Consider the following 20,643-nt stretch of genomic DNA (forward strand, 5'->3'; position numbering starts at 1 on the left):
GTATTCAGTCAATAAACAAGCTCCTGATACTGTGTGAGGCTCTGCTAAATGAAGGGCTGGGTATATACAAAAGCAAACTTGGAACTGTCCCTGATTTCAAAAATTTACTATCTTAAGTGTATATATACAGTGCATGTACACATCAAATGCAAGGTAATCTTTGAGAGGAATTGAAGGATGGACATTCTTGTAGTGGTATGGATGCTCCATACTACATTCTCAAACTAGACCAAAGTGGGGAAACTTCTAGCTGTTCTTTGCTGGCTAACTATGCCAATTAAATATTTGATTCTGTAATGCAGGTGTGGATTTGGTTTTTCTGTAGTTTCCTTTAACATTACTGATTGATGACCTGAGACTGATTTTATTGCAGCTGCAGAGCTCCCCAGATCACCTCGGGTACTGGACGATGTATGAACTATTCCACCATGTAGGAGGAACTGTTTTGCCTTCTGAAATTTTAGCCCAGTGCTTTAATCAAGATGGCGAAAAGTTGCCCTACCGGGAAAGGGTGAATGCTGACCCAGGACCTCCTCAACTCCAGTTCTTCCCATGGATTTCAAGTCTGCCATTTGACTCTACTTTAAACTGCTTACTATGTCCATCATCCAGATACCAGGCATCATTCCCACAGATAGAAGGGACATTATTCCTGCCTACTGAAGGTAAGAAGATAAGGGAGTTAAGTAAGAAGCTAAATGTGAATACCAGCTTTCTCTGTTCTTTGTGACCTTGAGCAAACCAGTTCAGTTTCTTTGTTATTGTAAAAAAGGCTGTGTAAAGCCCTACATAGATATAAGCCATTATTTGTTGTTGTTGTGTGGCGGGTTTTTGCCGCTCCTTTTAATATCGCTAAGTCTTATGAGCTCCTTTTAGGTCAAGGGTTATTTTTTGACGTACACAGTGCAGTATTTTGACATCACAGCTATTGAAGTATTTATGAAATATGAGTCAAGATGTAAACATGCTAAAGAAGCCATAGAATTATGGTGAATTTCAGCATAGAAGTTGTTAGCTCTTAAGCTTTTTGAGTTTGGGTTTAAAGGTTTCCTTTTTTATGCTTACAAAGTACTGTTTGAATGCTTTTCCCATGAACGTCTGAACTATAATTTTGAAGACATCATCTAGATACTAATTCATGACTGTTATTGGCTACTTCGTTGCCTTCCTCTGCAGAACCAATGACATTATTGCCATTGCCCCACCGCTAGAGTATAAATTTAGAATCAAATAATTGCTTTTGGACCAAAACTGACAAAGTCATTTATTTTTTTCCATTTTTCTTATGAATATGTTTCTTAAATTGAAATTTAATGTTGTTCTTTATAAAACAGGTAATGAACCTCAGCAAACCTGGATAGTTACCCTTGAGCCTTTAGCTGTGCATCAAAGGAACTTTCAGAGACCAGTCAGTATTTTCTTAAATGGCACCGTATCCCACTGGACTCATCCAATGAGCAGCAGCATTGGCACAGAAAGCTGGATGCTACAGAGCTTAGAAAATGAGAAATCAGAGCAAGGGAGGTTGTTTCAGCAACTTGTTAGAAGGCTGTCCGCTGAAGAATTACATTTGGTAAGTATTGCTTATATAAAATAGTTTTGTATAAGAGAGAAACTATAACTCTTTCTGTGTTGACATAGTAAAATATATTCCCCAAATCATTGGAAAACATAAGGTATAGCCATGATAATTGTGAATGTTGGTACATGTTTGTGTGTGTGTGTGTGTGTAGATATAGATATGGAAATATAGAAAGAGGAAAGAAAAGGTGCCCATTTGACAGCATTTTAGATCCCAGATGAACTAGTAGGAGATAACATTCATGGAGGAGTAATACAACCACCAGTAAATGCACTTGCTGCCTTGGCGTTTTGTAATCCAGGTTTTCATGAGTTTTGTCAGTTACCTACTTTCTTCGATTTGTGAAATGATGCCTTGCTGTTTGAAACCAAGAAGCAATAGTCTCTCTAATTTAACCATAAATGTAAAAAGAAACTTTCGACTTCTAATTTTTCACTAACCTATATAATGTTCTGAATATCACAACAATACACATAAGATCATTTGGATTTCCTTTTTCACATGTAGGTTGCTGATGTAGTTCCTGGTGAAGGATGGCCACCTTGTACTGGAATTATATCTCCTCTTTCCACCACTGCTACAATTCTCACTGTGTTTCGAAATGAATGCAATGAATTCCAGAGAAATCTCCACAAATATGTGACAGAGAATACTCAGGATACAACTTACCTTCTTCCAGATGTTGTAAATAGTGTATTGAACCAGATTCATAATGCACATGAAAATTCTAATACTTCAGGTAAGCCCATAATCTAGGGTTAAACTTGAACTCTGGTATCCTTAAATAAGCTTTTGTATTTTCTCTGTCCATAAAGAAAAAAAATCACAGCAGAACTGAATTGCATTTGCCCATCCTTATATCAGGTCTTGTGGGATCGTGGACTGTAGAGCTGGAAAGTACCATAGCAGTAATTTTAGAGATCACCAAAGAGTAGAGTTCCAGACTTTTTTGTGTGTTATGGACCCCTTCTCAGAATACTGTTTTTCAATGCATTAAATACCTGGAATTATAAAGGAAACCAATTATATTGAAATATAAACAAAAGCAAGTTCATGGACCTCAGATTAAAAACCTTAAAAAGCATCAGGAGCTCATACTCTCTCATTTTACAGTTGAGGCAACTGAGGTCCAGAAGAGTTAAGTAATATTTCCAAGATGGCATAAGTAATAAAGAGCAGAGCCAGGAATCAAGCATGCCTAAGTCCCTTGGCTCCAGTTCCAAGTGCTTTCTGTGCTGCCTCATACTACCTCCCTTAACATTGTTGCCATTAGAGTGAAAACTTTACGGTTCATAGGAATTGAGTATGTTTGAATACATTCAGTGGTGATTTAGAAGCAGTTTTTTTTGTTTACTCAATTTAAACTGACCCCATGAAAAAGTGAAGTCAAATTGTTCACTTAAACCTTGTTGAATTTTTGGATGTTGTAGATCACAAGTGTAAATACTGTAATTTTACATAATTTTTTAATAGGCAAGTAAAATCATGTGTTTTGTAAATGAATGCAATTCAGCTGTTTGTTGGATAAAGGGGAAGCAGAATATTTTATTTGATCTCCATGTTCTACTCTGACTTTGTTTCAGAGTAAATTTAAAGATACTGATATTAGTCAGTCTTGCAGATAATCCAAAGTCATTAATTTTATACTATGTTTAGAGTTTCAGTTTAAATTATTTTTTCTATTTGTGGGAGAACATTTCTGGTAGAAATGTATTGTAACTGGTAAGCTTTTTGTTCTTTATGCAAATATAAGATTTCCTCAACCTATAAAGCCTATAAAGTCTTATCAATTTTGAATATATTTCTCAAAACCAGAAGGTCACTAAAAAGAGATTCTGGCAGGTGTATTTTTGGAAGAGAGAGCCATATTTTAAAAATTTCCCCACCAGACCTGATCTAATAGAATTCCATTTCAGAACATAATAAAAAATCTTTAATTTTAAGCAATGAAATAGTAATGAGTTAACAAAAGTTTGATTCTTCTAATCTGCTTTTCATCATGTACTTAATACTATTAGACATTTTATTAGACTTAAGCCATTTTCTAGGCAGTAGTACCTTGAAATTTCATTAGTGTGAGAGTACTCCTTCTATCAATGGAGGTCCTGATTCTTCTATGAAGTAGAAGTTTTTAGGAGTTTCAGTAAGAAATATTCATCAAACTGTGACCAGTTTGGCAGTGAGTGTCCCAGAATGTAGCTAGACTGGTCTATGGATGACACATATGGCCTCTTACCAGGCCTTTCCAGTTTGATAAAGCCTGTTCAAACTCACATTATACACATGTAGCTTTCAATAATTCAGGGTACTTTCACATCATAAGGCATAAAAGTAGTACTTTAAATGGAGGATTCTATGAAATATAATTTTTAAAATAAGAAATATAGACATGTGAGTATAACTTTTTTTTACTATTTATATCTGTCTAATATCTATCAAAGCTTCTTAAACTTTTTATGACATGGACCCCTTTGACAGTCTGGTCAAGCCTACGGATCCCTTCTCTGAATAATATTTTTAAATACATAAAATAGATAACTTTTTACCCATCTAAGTTCACAGATCCCCTGAAATCTATCTACAGACTTCTAGGGATTCTGTGGACCCAGATTAAGAACCCCAATCCAGAGATACATTTCATAATTTGTAGAAAAGTATTATTAGAATGAGAATTGTAAATATATTTAAGTTTTCTTGGTACTGTTGCCACTTTAAATATCATATTCCATAGTCAGTATTGGGGTTTGTTGGCCAAGCAGAACAATTTTTTTTATTTTAATAATTCTTGATTTGGCCATTGGAGAGAGAAATTGAAGAGGGGAGGTCAGATTTTCTAAATTTTTCAGTTTGTTTGTATTGTGTTATTTCCTTCTGTCTATGACCCTTTTTTGTTTCCAGTAGATATCCCTGTTCCTGAGTGGGCCCAGCAGGAGCTTGGCCGGACTCATCCTTGGAGTGCTTCAGTTATTGAAAAGTGGTTTCCTTTTTCTAATCACAGTGGTGCTAGTTCAAATTTAATGGAATCATTTTGGTAAAATATCTTGTTTCTCTGTCTATTGCTTGGTTATTGATATGAATACTCAATTGTCTACATATGGATTATCTAATCAACTAATATGGTCCTCTAGTATGTACCTTCTAAAGTCTAGCTGACACATGCTAAGGGAAAACAAGCTTATTTTAATATCAACCTGAGCAAAAATAATTAGGAATTTGTTTTTTAAAATGTTATAATATAACCTAAAGTCAATTAAGAGTTACTGTAAATGTACTTTTTGGATTATCTGAAATAACTGTGTCCACTATAATCAGTTTGATTATGTATTCAATACTTAATATGTATTGGAAATTGTATTCTGCAGAGTACCAGTTTTTCTTTTTGGTGTCCTTCATGTTGAGTCATATTGGTGAAGTGAATTACTTAACTTCACCATTGAAGAGAACTTTATCCTCCTACATGACTTAATTAATTTGTTTATGATGAAATTTATCCAGTGAAATAAATATTTGTCATGATGGCAGGATTCATGTGTTTTATGGAATTTGATCTAGCAAAACCTTAATCTGTTGGGTTTTTCTAGCATGTGATCTCTAGGTAAACTAGAAATATATACTATAAAATAAGAGTGTTAATCCCACTCACATATTTACCAATCAGAGTTATGTGCCTGTAAAGGGAGGTGGGGGAGAGAAAGGATTAGTCTATGACAACTATATATATACATTTATTGTTCTCATAGTCACACACCCCAACCTGAAATTACATCAAGTAATGGAAGCTGGTAAGAAACAAATAACAAAGGATGAGGCAAATTTTGAAAGTTGTGCTATATCAGAATTTCATAGACATTGAACTTTTCACTATTTGGTTAGGGTTCTACTTGATTTTTCTTCCCAGTATTAAGACAAAATTGAATGATTAAGAGGCAAAAAATTAGAAGGGAATTAACCTCTCCCTCTGACCCCTTATAGTTTGACTTTTATTTATTTACAGGTTACTGCAGGCTACCTCATCTAATAAGGAAGAATCTTCTAAGACAGGAGAGCTAACACATTTTCTCTCTGAGTTCTACCAGAGAAAATCTCGTGAAGAATTTACTGCAGTTGGTCAGGAAGATAACAAAAAGAAAAGTATGTATAGAACAAAATTATTTTCTCTTTTTTAAAAACTTTTTTTATTTGAACTTAACAAATTTTTAAAAATGAGTATTTCCATATTCAAATTAGAACACAAAAAGATGAATAATAATATATGAAACTGAATCTGTTCTATACTACTTGCTTTTTTAAAAAAGCATATGAATTCAGCCCATTACTTTCAAAGTTTTCTTCTTTATCTTTACTTCCTTCTATATTCTCTGCATTTTAAAAAATGTTTCACTTGCTATCTTTTCTTTTCACCTTTATTTTAAGGCATTATCATCACAAAATAAGTTATTCTTGCTTTTGTAAGCCTTTTGGAATAATTGTACTCAAAAATCTCTGTTTATAGTAGAAGCTCCTAGGTCTTGTGTGATCCCGACTATGTCTTCTTGGTACTTGAACTCTAGCTACTTATAATTTTTTTTCTTTGATATGGTAGTTCTGAATTTAGGGTATGATATTCCCCTGACATTTTTCTCAAGAAGTGATTGATGGATTCTTTCTAGTTTCACTTTGTCTTCTGGTTCTAATGGATAAAAGTAGTTTTAATTCGTGATTTCTGTCCAGTTTTTTTTTTAATCATGATTTTTAGGCAGTCCCATAATTCTTAAATTCCTCCTTCCTTACCTGTTTTCCAGATCAGCTGTTTTTGACGGCAGATACCTCACATTTTCTTCTATTGTTTCATTCTTTTGATTTGCTAATATTTCTTGCTGTCTAGTTTAATCATTGATTTCTGTTTGGTCTTCTCTAATTTGGAGGCAGCATGTTTCTTTAATAAGCCACTTATTCCTTCCACTTTCCTCCAGAGATTTTATTTACTTTTTTTCTTCTTTTCTTTTAGGTATTCATATAGTCCAAGTGGAAAAATCAGATTTTTTCCCTTTAAGTCTCTATTTGACATTGTTATAAAATTATTTTTTTCTTTCTAGGTTGGATTTTTGAGTATCGCTATATCTATTATATTTCTTTATAGTGGTATATATCTAATATTTATTCCTCTCTACAGTCTTAGTTCCTAAATTGAGACTTTGCCAGGACCAGGATCTACTACCTGTTACTGCATTTTATATTTGACTTGCTTGATATCAACCTAGGTTACTTGAGTTCTTGTACTGACCTTTGGGTTTAGGCCCACCCTGGATCTTCAAATTCAGATTGACAGATATTTAGTGCCGTCTAGCATCTCAGTACAGCGTGCTGGGGATCTTGGAGCTCTTGGACGTAGGGTCTTAGTCTGAGCACTAGCACTAGCACTTGGACTGGTTGGTGCTGTTCTTGGAGTGGTTTCCAGTGCTGGGGCTATTTCATGAATGAGGGGAGAGGAGGAGGATAAAAAGAAATGCAGGTCACTAACATTTCTGACCATTCTCCAGTGACACTGGTAATCTTCCATCTAATTTCGTGGCATTGACTTCGCTGGCACTGTTCACTTTCCTGTTGTCTGTTGGCTTCTGACCAGTTATGCAGTTTTGGAATGAAGTCATTAGATTTTGTGACCACTATTGGTCTGGTGTGATTTTTAGGTTTGTGCTAGAGTAGACTACTTCCAATGAGGCAGCCATCGTGACCAAGAGTAAGACTTCCCTGGGGCTATTGCTGTATTTTTATTAATATGTCTCTTTGAATAGATGTTCAAACAGCAAATTTCTCAGTGATGGACAGTTTTTAGTTTCTAGAACCGAAATTAACAAATCATCATTGGGATTGCCCTACTGTCATAACATAAAACTGTTTTATGTATGGAAAATTAAGATACCTCTCATTTTCTGAAGATTTAGGAAAATCTATAGAAACATGCTAAGTTATGCCTGATCATGGTGTGGTTTTTTTTGTTGTTGTTGTTCCCAAGCCTAAATGGAGAGAACTCCATTTTTTCTCCTCTTGTATATCTCTTGTGTTTCTTGTAGTACTTATATTTTATTGCAATACTTCTGTAGAATAGTTTGAATAAGTTCTTAATTGTACTTCCTAGAAATGAAAAAATCTTTTTCTTCCTTTGATATTTCCCAGGGGGCGTCCCTGGTACTCCAGTCAGACAAAAGATGAAGAGCATGTCACGTTCTCTCAAGATGTTGAATGTTGCAAGGCTGAATGTAAAAGCTCAGAAACTTCAGCCAGATTGTAGCCCATCTTCTTCAACTGGGGAGAAAATAGTCCAAAAGGCAACCTCCAGAAGAACTGACGAAAAACTGGAAGACAGAGGAAAAATGTTGAGAAGTTCTAAGCCTAAAGGTATTTGTTACACCCTGTAGTTGGCTGAAGCTTCATGGTTGACAGATAAGGGGCCCATTGCAATGGATTCCCTGGCATATATGTGAAAGTGTTTTTTAATGTGTTGTTTCTTTTTTTAAATGTGTTTTAATGGTACTTTTTGATTTTCACCATACTTACTTTGCAATAACGCTCTTTCTCCTCTATCTCTGCATTGAGAGGAGATTTTCTCAGCTCTTTACCAAGTCCTGCTTAGTTATTTTAGTTATACAGAGTTCAGTTTTATTTTATTGTTCTTTCAGTTTGCATTGTTATAGTCATGTATATTGTTTTCCTAGTTCTGTTGACTTCAGTCTTCTCATGTTTTTCTGAATTCTGCCTATTAGTTCTTTCTTATGGTGGCATAATATTCTATTTCATTCATATAACAGTTTGTTTAGCCATCATTCAAAGATTGAGCACTTATTTATTTCCACCTCTTTGCTTCTACAAAAAAAAAAAAAGAACTATACTGTGCTACTGCTGTGAATATTTTGGTAAATGTAGGACTGTTGGGAAGAGTGACACCAAAACTATTCTTAACTCTAGTTTCATGATGTTGAATTTCCTTGAAATATCTTGGTGCCCAGGCAGTTTCACAAATATATTAGTTCTTACTTAGTTTGACCAGAAGAGTTCTCAGTACAGAATTATGTCACTTGGGAGATAGTGTAAATGAAGGGGCAATTTACACGTTGAATTTTAATCTCTGTCTGATCGTTATTTAGTTATTATAAAAAGTAATCATATAGACATATGGAAAGAATTATTTTAGCAGTATCTTCAAAGGATATGTTTATAGGGTTTAGATTCAACAAATGTTTATTCAGTCTCCGGTGTGCCAAACCCTGAGATACGCGCTCAGATAAAACATGGTTGTTGCTCTAGCGAAGCGCATAGTTTAGTAAGGGGATAAAGCATTAACAGATAACTACAGCACACACAGCAGTGCAGAAGTGCGTTAGAGAGCTGAACAACACTGTTAACTGAGCTTCCCAGGTGGACATCTGAGGTAATCGAGGGAAGTGCATGGGTTTAATGGCATTTTGGATTGGTTTTCAAAGGATGAGTTGGAATTCAGTCTGGAGATGGATGATAGTCTAAGCAGAAAACGTAATATGAGTGAACAAAAGTAGATTATGGATAGATTACCTTTCTATCCCCTTGCCAATATTTAGTACTGAAATTGGAAGGAAGAGCTTTGAGTATAAAGGTAAGAATAATTTCTGTCAGTACTGGAGAACAGTCTGATGAGATTGGGCAGATGAGTTGTTTTCATCTCTGTTCTCCACACTCTGCTTCATTAATTTAGTATGAAGATGAAGATTCCTATCAAGTGTTCTTTGACCCTTGCACCAATTTTTCCTACCCTAAAGGTATTTTCCTTATTCTGATTCTTTGTGGTCACTAAGTGAGTAGCCTGTAGGGTTTGGTCTCAAGAAATCAAACACCGTGGATCCAGATCACAGAGAATTAACAACATTGAGGTTTCATTTAACTGTCATCTCATTTTTAGGGTTTGCTCTCAAGAAATCAAACCCCATAAACCCAAATTACAGAGAAGTGACAACAAGATTGAGACTTCATTTGACCATCAGCTTATTTTCATTATTATAGAAGTTGAAGGATAAGTTGATATTTTATACTATACATATCTTTCATAATTTTATAATCTTAAATTATCTCTTAGCCTTCATGCCCTTTAATTGACTGCGTCCCAAAGTTTGCCCCAGAGAAGAATTGAGATAAATAGATGAAGCACTAATTAAAGACTTACTGTGTGCCAGGTACTGTGCTAAGTATTGGAAATACAAAATCAAGAAAACTAGACAGTCTGTGTTGTCAAGGAGCTTGCACTCTAGTAGGGAAATAACAAATATAAAAGGAAGCTGGATAGTAAGAAAAGAATGAGGCCACCAGCTCTGGACCTGGACAGCCTTATAGAGGGTAAATCAGGCTTTTAGAGGAAGGGCCAGAAGGGGAAAGTGGCTGGATTGTCTTATGATGTAGAGTTTCTAAGCAGGGACTCATCAGTCACTAAGTCAGCTTCAGGGTAGGGTCCTTTCACTCCTGGGGTGAGAAATATTGGATATGACGTAGTGTATATACTATTAGAAACAATCTATGTGTTTTATCAGTTTTGCTGAGCTCCATTTTTTCCTCTTTTCTAATCTTGGTGAAAAGGAATAGGTCTCTGAATAGGGGGAGGAAAGGAAAGGATATATTCAGAAATGAAAATGATGCTAAAAACTGCAGTTGTCATTAAAAACAAGATACAAATTTTGAAAATAAAACAAAAGTAATTATTGATTCTCAGTGTGTGCCTCATACTGTATTGTGTGCTCTTAGTGATGGAAAAAATACAGAATGTTATCAAAGAGTTCATAGTTTAGTTATGGATCTAGATCACCTACACACAAAACAAATCAGCCAACAAGATAAGATAGTAAATGTATAATATAGATAAATTTTAAAAGCCGGAGCCAGTAAAGCACATTAAAGACAAAAACAGTTTTGTCATTGTTGAAAGGAAATGATTGTTTATACTGGAAACTGGAATTTTAAAGAATGAAATTGTTTTTGTATTCTTGGCCCAAATTTCCCAGCATTCATTCATCTATATGCGTATTTATTTCTTAAATGTGCCAGTCTCCTTGACTTCTGTCTGTGGTATGCTCCTAAGCACAAATATAATAGAAAGCCATTTTTTAGTCACTTATTCTCCGTAATAAATCTGACAAAAAAGTTGGGCTTCACCACTGTCCTAAAATTAGTCATTTATAGATCTAGAGCTGGAAGAAACGTTAGAGCCTGTCTTACCCACCCCTTTATTTTACAGCTTCATAAACAGGCTCAGAGAAATGCAGTGATTTGCCCACTATCACCCAGTGGGTAAGTAGCAGAGCTAGTACTTGAACTTGGTCCTGTCCTTCCAAGTTCAGTGTTTTTTATTTCCAGCATGTCAGGAATCTCCCAAACAAAGGTCCTTTGTAAGTAATACCGTGCTACTATTAGACTTGGTTTAAACTTGCACCTTTTAAAGCAGCGGCCCAGCATATTTTAATGTCAAGTTGGTTTTTGTCCTCTTTCTGGCAACTTTTTAATCCTCGCATGTCAGATCAAACAATAGATCACACTCCCCAAGCAGAACTGCACCTGAGGCCTTATTTAGTACTTTTATTTAGTATTAATCAGTACTTTCACAGATAATTTCTAGGATGCTTTGCCAGATGTTCATACTAAATATGCAAAGCATCAGTCTTAATTAGATTTTAAATCTCATTGGTTTAGAGTTGAATATAGGACCAGTGCATCTAGTTGTTACTTGGGTCCAATGTCAATTTTTGATTTTGATTACTTGAGAGATAAAAACACTGGATAGATAGAACTGGGAGAAATTGTTATGGGACTAGCCTAAAGTATGTAAATGAAGATGAAAACTGTCCTCAACCCCTCTTTAATTAAGTACATTCATGTGGGAAATCATTAAGTTTTCATGGGTGTGTCATAGTGACTTTGGGAAAGATTTCTAAGAGGATCTTAGCTATTTTTATAATCTGTTGTCTTGAGTTATTATTTATTATCTTCACAGAAAATAGTGTTTAGAAAGCATACCAAAGAATGTTAGCTGCATTTAATATATGTTTTTTATTTTTACAGATTTTAAAACTGAAGAGGAGCTACTATCTCACTTAAATGGAAATTACCAAAAAACTGTGGCCATGGGAGAAGTCTTAACACATACAAGTGCCCAAAATATGATCTTAGCTATTAAAATGTTCTTGAAATCCAGAGTCACCAAAGACTTAGAAGTAAGGAAGATCACTCATGCTTCTTAAAGGTTCAACATAGATAGAACGAATTTTCCCATATTTATGACATACCTGATTAAAATGTCACCAGATTCTAAAGTAAATTGACAAAAATCAGGGCCCATGTGACTTCATAGAAATATGAGTTAAAGTTGTAGTTTTATCTTCTCTTGAGTCAATACCACATATTGCTTACTATTCACAGATTTCTTTGTGTTGTTTCCTTTGAGAGCCAGATTTCCAAAGTCATCCACAACTGAACTTAAATCTGTGTTTAAGCCACATAGCTATTACTTGCTTAGATAAGTTCCTTCCTTAGATGCTTATCTCATTGTATGTCCAAAAAAAGGTCGGAGAGAAAATGGAGAGGAAAGACCTGTCTCCAAATTAAATAGTACATCATGATTTTCTTCCAATTAGATATTTTACATTTTCTTCTGCCTTTTCATTCTTTAGATTTTGTTTGACTGATTCTCGCTGTCTCATAGTCATTAGTTTCTACTTGCCCAATTCTAATCTTTATCAAATTGTTTTCTTCAGTTAACTTTTGCATCGCCTTTTCCATCTGTCCAATTGTTCCTTTTAAGGAGTTATTTTCTCCAGTTAGTTTTTGTACTTCCTTTTCCATTTGTTCAGTTTTCCTTTTCAAAGAGATGTTCTCGTCAGTGAATTCTTTTTTTATACTTTTAAAATCATTGGCCAGTTTTTCTTCTATTTCCTTCTTCAGCTGTTCCAGGAGAGCTGTTAGTGCATTTGAGCAGTTCATAGTCCCTTCTGAATTTTCAGGTGGAAGTACAGTCTCAGTATTGACCTCTTTGGTGTTTGTGTTTTGGTCCTTGTCCCCATAGAAAGATTCTGTGGGTTTTTCGCCCTTCTTTTGCATTTTCTTGTTCATGATGTTGCTTGTGTGTTGTGGCTTCTGGTTATTTCAGTTAGAAGCTGCAGAACTTGGTGTTGAGCTGACTTGGGTGAAAAAGCTAAGAGCAGGTTTCTGTTTTGTGTTTCCTGGATCAGCCCTGGGGTTAGCTTGTTAAGCATGGGGGAGGGGTGGTCTGGTCAAGGGAGATCTCCTCAGCTGAACCAAGGCAAAGGCAAGCTCAGGGGTGATTCCAGCTGCCCTATTGTCTTCCCATTTCCCCTGGAGTGCTGAGGCACACCTAGATCCTAGTACAAGTTTCCACCCCTCCTGAGGTTCCTTGATTTTCTTTACCTAAGAACTACATTATTTTTTTTTCCTTTGGACACGTTTTCTTTTTTGTTATTTATTATTTTTTGTTCTCATTTTGAGTAAAGAATATTTTATACATTTCATCCTTCCCTTTCCTTCCCTCTCCTCCCCCCATTAATCTTGTTTGGAAATGTATGTTTCTTTCTGTGTTTTAAATCCATCACCCTTCTCTCTGCCAAGAGATGAATGGTATGTTTCATCTTCATTCTTTTGGATTCATGGTCTATCATTGTGTTGATCAGAGGTCTAAAGTCTTTCAAAATTACTTTTTTCTGTAATGTTTTCATCATATAAATTGTTCTCCTAGTTCTGTTCATGTTGTTCTTCGTAAAGGTTTTCCCAGTTTATTCTGAAATTCTCCATTTCATCATTTTTTATGGCACATTAATAGCCTATTATATTCACATTATTTAATCATTCCTCAATAAGAAGATAACCCCTTGGTTTCCAATTTTTGGCTACCACAAAATTGACTATGTTAAATATTTTTTTACAAATAAGTCCTTTCCCTCTTTGATTCCTTTGTGATATGGAGATTGAATTGTGAGAAAAATCAGAAATGGGCGTATATAGCCTGTCTAAAACTATTTAATTATTCTGATTCTACAGATGACCTGTCTAGAGCGAGTAAAAAATTACCTCCTAAAGACCAGTAAAGGTCTTCGACAGCAGTTGAGGAAAAATCTGGACAAGGAAGCCAAAGTCAGAGAGTAAGGAAATACTTTATTTTCTTTACCTCAAAAAGGTTAAAAAAAAAAAACCCTCTAATTTCTGTTACACTATTGAAAACACATTTGCCAGCTATTTGGGATATATTTGTACTGGTTAATTTTGCATAGAGTTCTAGCATGGGGTCAAAGAATGTCATTATTACCTAATAACTATATTTATCAAAAGGGGAAATAGAGTAAAAAATGTTTCTCCTAAACTATTTTTGCTAAATTTTGTTTTATTTTTTAACAAGAAGAGCTGTCTATGCTATAGCTATAAGTAATAGTTAAGCAACAGTAGATATGAGAGCATTTTTTTTGTCTACATAGGTACCAGCTTCAGGTGTTTCTTCGTTTGGAGATGTGTTTGCAGTGCCCTTCAATACAGAATAGTTCAGATGACATGGAGCAATTAGTAGAGGAGGCAAGTACATAGCTTAGCTGTATGTCAGTGTATCAAATGCCTGTATCAAATGCCTCACGTTTTCTGAGCTAATTCTCTTTACTTTTTTTCTTTCTTCAGGTGACAGACTTACTTCGAGCAGTTTGTTTAGCTGAGGACCCAGCATACTTATCAGGGTTTTTGGAGGAAATTTTGGGATTGTAAGTCTGATGGACAATGAATTAATTTCAAAGCTACTTTATCAAAGCTTCTATATGAATTATGCCATAGAAATGGAATTCACGGGAATTCATAGAAACATGGAATTCATAAGGATTGAGAAGGAGTCAAAACTTAACATAGAATTTGCAGCAAATTGAAGTTAGCGTTGGATAGAAGAGAATTAGAGAAGAACAGAATGTTTGTTATCTTTTTTTGCATGTAAACAATGTATTCCACAGGTATATTGACTCCATTCCAAAGACACTTGGAAATCTTTACTATAGCCTGGGATTTGTAATTCCCCAGAAGCTGGCTGTCATCCTTCCTGCAGATTTCTTCAGTGATGATTCCATGACACAAGAGGGGGGATCACCAACACTTTCTGTGTCACATACTCATAGTGCAGTATCAGAAAGCACTGAATCTGACCAACTGGAGGAGCTGCGTAGCCGATCAGCTAAGAAAAGGTAAAAGTCTTCCGGTGTTTTATTAGGACCAACAGACTTATTAAAGCCATAGTTTTAATCTGCATTTTCCCTGCTAATGATTGACTAGTGCTTAACTAACCTTGTGAATAACATACGCTGAATATCCATAAATCTTAAGTTACTTAGAAAATAGTACAATATTCTATCCTTCACAGAGTATTCAGAAATCCTCAAATGAAATCAAGTCTTGCTTTGCTCTTTCATATTTGTACATATATTTGGGTCTTAGCCCATCTAAGTATGTTTAGAATTTCAGCCCAGTTTTTGAACTTTCTTCTCAATTTCATTCATAATTATCTAAATGTACACTAAATTACTTCTGGAAGTACTTAATTTGTTTGACTATAATTCAGGTTCTAAGGAAATGTGAACTATACTAATTTTTGTAAGTTTATCTTTTATACTCTTATTTGGCTACAACTGAAATGATTTGTTTAACTAGTTCTCACTTTTTTAAAAATAGGAAACATGCATTAACAAGACATAGGAGTGTGACGGAAACAGCACAAAATCTCCGACAAATTGAAATTCCTAAGGTTCCCAAGAGAGCTACCAAAAAAGTAAGGAGTTCCCAAGGTAGAAAGAGGATAAACCAGGGAATTGCACTTGTAAAATTACTCCAAACTACCTTGAGTTAGAACATTATTAATCTCATGGGTCAAAGAAGGGATTAGAAGGTTAATGATAGGCAGGGTCTCCAGTAATAGGGAAGGGTCTGTTTATATCATTTAACCTTTATAACATATATAGAAGATAGCATAAGGACACTAAATGATGGAAATTTATTTTCTGATCTAAAACTTTGACCAAAAGTACGCAAACCAGGGTTTGACATAGGGAAAACGTAGCAAATAAACTAGGATGGAAAAATTAATTTGAAAGCTTTCCTTTGAATAAGAAAAGCTTATAAAACAGCAATAATTAAAATAAATAGAATGATAAGATAAAGTCTAAATTAAATTTAAAATGATAGTATAATAAGGAGATACAAAGGATTGTATTATAGGGAGCAAAGAGTGATATATAGAGAAGTATTATACCCTGCCTAAGGTTTCAGTAGTCTTTCTAAAATACACAAAATTATGTGGAAAATTGGATTTTGTTACTACCAAAAAACCCAGTTAAAAATATAGAAGGAAAAAAGCCAAAAATGGATACTGATTGGAACTCAAGATAGGTTCCTAAGGAAAGAAGAAGAAAAAGAGTCAAACACAGATTTGACAATTTTCAGTCTTAATAAATTAGCTCTTTGGATAGAGCTTGAGTGAATACAGTATGGAGAACTGACTCCAGAAAAGTTAGTCTTTAAACTAGTAATCCTTCCTTTGTTTCTAGATATTTATAACTGACATCTTGAATTTAGTATGGAATTTCTTTTAAGTTGATGTTTGGCATTGTTCAGTATACATTCCTGAAAAGATGAGTAGTATACATTAAATGTGAATAAGATTAAAATTTTGAATATTGACATTTATGAAGTTCAGAACTGAGGGACCTCACCTGGCTTCAGTCCTGCTTCCTTAGTAGACATGGTCTAAGAATTAATTTCAGCAGTACTCATTACCATTTCATTCGCCACCTAAACAGATGGGGAAGTCAAAGAGTCAGAAGAGAAAATCAAGAATTTTTCTCTCTAAATGCAAAGTGGATATCAACATTACAATTGTGGGGAATAAAAAACTGATATTTTTATGAGAGGAGTCATTTTCAGACTACTGTTCCCTATGAAACGGTCAGTTACTATGACCATTACACAAGGTATATCTGGGGCTTTCAGGTTATCAAGGTAATGAACTCACGAAATGATGCACTTAAAACTATTTTCATAGGACTAATTAATATGAACAGTGATTCTGGTACAGGGAGAAAAGCCCCAACAATAACACCACTCTAGGTAATCCACATGAATTGAAAGAATTCACAGAATTACTCATTAGATTTTCTCGAACTTTCAGGAAAACTTTCATCCTGGTCATCAACAGCCTCCACTCCCAGTAAAAGATTTGGATCAAGGTATGTTTCTCTGTTTCCTCAGTGGAGCACTAGAAATGTCATCTTAAGTATATATATTGAAGTCACTGCAAACAGTTGTTGAACTATGTGGGTTTTTGATTGATAAACTGTACCCAGTAACATGACCTAGAGCACATGTGCAAAAAGTTTACAATAATTTAGTAAGATTTGATTTTTGCCTCCTATGCAAGGTAAGTCAGACGTCAGGGGCTATTTTATAATGGAGAAAAACCTTAATCACGTGCCATTTGAGTCTTCAGCACGTATGTATAGCATCTGTGTAGCATAACTTTTTTAACGTCAAGAAGCAGGAATGTTAGCTTTTATCCAAAATAGGAAGTCTCTGTCTTTGATTTCATCATTTAATGGATCAGGTATCAAAGTAAAGTCTTTATCTATACCATAAGAGGCCACCAGATAGCAATATCACACCACGAAATGCTCTGTCACATTTTTTGTCTCGGGAGAATACATCCTGCATGAGTGTGAATATGTCCGTCTCTATCTTGTCTTCCTCATTTTTTCTGTTTTCCTCCATAATGCAAAACTAAAATACATATTTTTACTTTGTTGCATTTATTAAATAAAGTTTTAATATTATTTTTATATCATATTTATTTCTAAATATATCCCTCTGCTCTTCCTCTACACACTAAGCTATCCTTTGTAACAAAAACTAAAAAAGGAAAAACACAGTTCAGCAAAACCAACAAACACATCATCAACTATGTCTGACAGTATATGAATATTTCATGCTCATAGTAGAATAAAAGGAATGGGAGTACATTATCTTGACTCTTCTATAGGATCAAGTTTGGTTATTATAATTAGTAATACTCAGTTTTTCTTCGTTTCATTTTTTTTTTTTATCTATTTCGCTCTGCATCCATTCATATAAGGCTCCTTGTGTTTCTCTTAATTCTTAACATTCATAATTTCTTTTTGTGAAATATTGTTCCACTGATTTCAGATACAACAATTTGCTTAGCCATTCCCCAAGTGACAAGCATCTACTTAGTTTCCAGTTTTTTGCTACCAGAAAGAATGCTGGTACGAATATTTGGGGATTTTTCTGTCTTTGGATTTCTTTGGGTAGATGCCCAGCAATGGGATTTCTAGGTCAAAGATTATGGATATTTTATTCATTTTTTTATTGCTTTCTAGCATGGTTAGACTGATTCATAGTTCCACCAACTGTATTAGTGTTCTTATTTTTACATAATCCTTGCAACATCAACTTTTCCTATATTCTGTCATATTTGCTAATTTGTTAGGTGTGAGGTGTTTTGATTTGCATTTTTTAGGGATTTGGTATATTGTTTCATATTATTGTTTTAGTCTTTTTGAAAACTGTTTATTCATGTTCTTTGACCACTTATATGTTGGGAAACGGTTCTTGGTCTTATATATCACATATTCTTGAGATCAGACCTACATCAATGATATTTAATCCAAAGATTTTTTTTCCTAATTAATAGTTTCCCTTCTTATCATAGCTGCATTATTTTCACTAGTGCAAAAGTATTTCACTTTTTGTATTCTTAAATTAACTATTTCATCTTTTGTAGTTGATTCTATCTCTTGTTTGATTGCTAATTTTTCCCCAGCTGGAGCTATGAAAGATAGATACCGGTCTTGTTTCTTCTCATTTTTTTTAAATGGCATGACCTTTTATGTTCAGGCCACGGATCCATTTGAATTCATATTGACATATGTTGCAAGATGTTTATTTAAGATTAATGTCTCCTAAGCAGCTCTCCAGTTTTTCTAGTAGTTCTTGTCAAATAATGGGGTTGTTCCTCAAGGAATTTGTGTTCTCTAGTTTATTAATTGTTGGGTTATTGAATTTGAGTGATTTCTGATTCTTCCTTACCTTGTCTGTTCCAGTGATCTATTTTTCTATTCTTTTTTTTACCAATATCAAACAGTTTTGGTAATTACTGTTTTATAGTTTGAAGTAGATAAATGCTGTCAAATAGTTTTGTGTTCCCTATTCTTATTATAGGAAAGATATGTACACATGTGGTATGTAGGAGAGAACACACAATTGTTCCCTGCCTGAAGGGATCTCAACCTTATAGTACTTGAGTTGAAGATACTTCTCAGATTTCTCTATAAGTAATCAAATATACAATGATTCTGAAGTTGTCTCTTGACCAACACCAAGTTTTGAAGGGAAAAAATTTAGACAAATAGATTCTTAGTGCTCTTTCCTTTGTACCTCTTTATTTCCTCTTTGATATAAAAATATTCACATGTAACTTTGTATTCTTGATTTCATTAGACACCTACATAAAAATTCCTAGACATTTGCCTTAAATATTCTTTACTGACAATATATAGATAGCTCTTGTCTATAGCAAATGGACATACAAGTCCTTAACTATTGAATGTACAGGTTTCTGAAATATTTAGGTTTTATTGTATAATTAGAGTTTTGAAGTTCCAGCTGAGCTCTAGTCTTAATTTTTTTTTTTTTGGCCTCTCAAAATGATTTTACCTGTGAAGAACAGATTTAAAAACTAGCTATAGAGGCAGCTTATTCAGGCATTAGCTAAATAAACCACACTAGACAGTGAAAAAGGATGTGATGGAGAGAAAGATAGTCAGAAAGGTGTGGTTCTAATTTTTTTTTACATTGAAATACTCTCTTCTTCATTTTACCACTTTCCCTTCCCTTTCTACCCTTTCATATCCTCTCCAACCACACAAAATCTATAATGGATAAGGTGCTGAACTTGGAATCTCAAACTGCATCTCAAAAAGATAATTCTTTCAGGATAGAACTATGATCCTGTGCAGTTATTGGCAAGGTGGATTTTTGGTAGAGATGATCCTAATTTTTCCTGAGAAGTTTTATAGTATAAATTACTAACCAGGACAAAGTTGAGGTTATTATTAGCTAGTTGGCAAAATGGTGTAGTAGAAAGTATGAAGGATTTGGAGCCAAAAAACATGGATTCAAACCCCAGCTTTGCCACTTCCTACCAGTGTTGTTTTAGGTGAGTCACTGAGTAAGACACAAATCTCTGGGCCTTGTTTTCTTTATTTATAAAATGAGTATATTGGACCAGATAACCTCTGTAGCTCCCTACCACTTCTAAATATATTGTCTCAAATTACTGAGGACCTGAGCACATGTATTTCAGTCGTCAGGTATTTATCACTCTGAGTCTGGAGGTTGTCACACAGAGATAAATAATATATGACCTTTTCCCTCAACATAAGGGATATACATATCCCTATAAGACTTATTTCAGAATTTCCCCTCTCTTCTCTCCTGTAGTAGAGTATGACTCTCATAGTCCTTTGCTTACTTGAATGAATTAGAATTGATATTTTAATTGTTGAATCCCTATAGTGTGCCCAAAGATGAAAGATTCCAGTCCCCTAGAATTTTCCAATCTAATGGTTTGAGAGAAATGTGTGTGTGTGTGTGTGTGTGTATATATATTGCCTTTAGTAACTTACAGTTTTATTCTAAGTGTGAAGTTAAGTGACTGACCATTGATTTTGCTTACCAAAAAGATGATCCTTTCAAAATGTATCTATTCCTATTTCTGTATATTTCCTGCTAACATTGCAATTTTAGGTGAATTCTCAAAAGATGTATTCTGGCAGGCTTTGAGGTAGGAAGTTACCTTCTTAACTGAAAGCTGTTACAACTGCTAAGGGGATATTCCATGTAGACTGAAGAACTTTTGACTTTAAAGTATATTCAGTCTTCATATATTTCTGAAATGTTCTTGTTTTCATTTTTTTCATTGTTACTTTGTGTTTCACATAGCCTCAGAGTAGATTTAGAATTAC

General features: G+C 34.4%; 1 protein-coding gene across 2 annotated transcripts in view; it reads left to right on the forward strand.

Moving 5' to 3' along the window:
- Positions 1-20,643, forward strand: part of TICRR (TOPBP1 interacting checkpoint and replication regulator) — a 38,010-nt gene that overhangs the window by 3,363 nt on the left and 14,004 nt on the right. The window contains exons 2-14 of one of the 2 annotated variants that reach the window (XM_072618144.1): positions 374-665; positions 1,335-1,573; positions 2,090-2,321; positions 4,481-4,613; positions 5,577-5,713; positions 7,739-7,960; positions 11,639-11,790; positions 13,628-13,728; positions 14,059-14,152; positions 14,252-14,331; positions 14,572-14,799; positions 15,284-15,380; positions 16,776-16,833. In XM_072618144.1, the coding sequence (XP_072474245.1) occupies positions 374-665; positions 1,335-1,573; positions 2,090-2,321; positions 4,481-4,613; positions 5,577-5,713; positions 7,739-7,960; positions 11,639-11,790; positions 13,628-13,728; positions 14,059-14,152; positions 14,252-14,331; positions 14,572-14,799; positions 15,284-15,380; positions 16,776-16,833 (2,065 nt within the window). The remainder of the gene's footprint in view (positions 1-373; positions 666-1,334; positions 1,574-2,089; positions 2,322-4,480; positions 4,614-5,576; positions 5,714-7,738; positions 7,961-11,638; positions 11,791-13,627; positions 13,729-14,058; positions 14,153-14,251; positions 14,332-14,571; positions 14,800-15,283; positions 15,381-16,775; positions 16,834-20,643) is intronic. The other variant, XM_072618155.1, reaches the window with a different exon arrangement.

This window comes from Notamacropus eugenii, chromosome 1 (genome assembly GCF_028372415.1).
Source record: "Notamacropus eugenii isolate mMacEug1 chromosome 1, mMacEug1.pri_v2, whole genome shotgun sequence".
Classification (NCBI taxonomy): Eukaryota; Metazoa; Chordata; class Mammalia; order Diprotodontia; family Macropodidae; genus Notamacropus; species Notamacropus eugenii.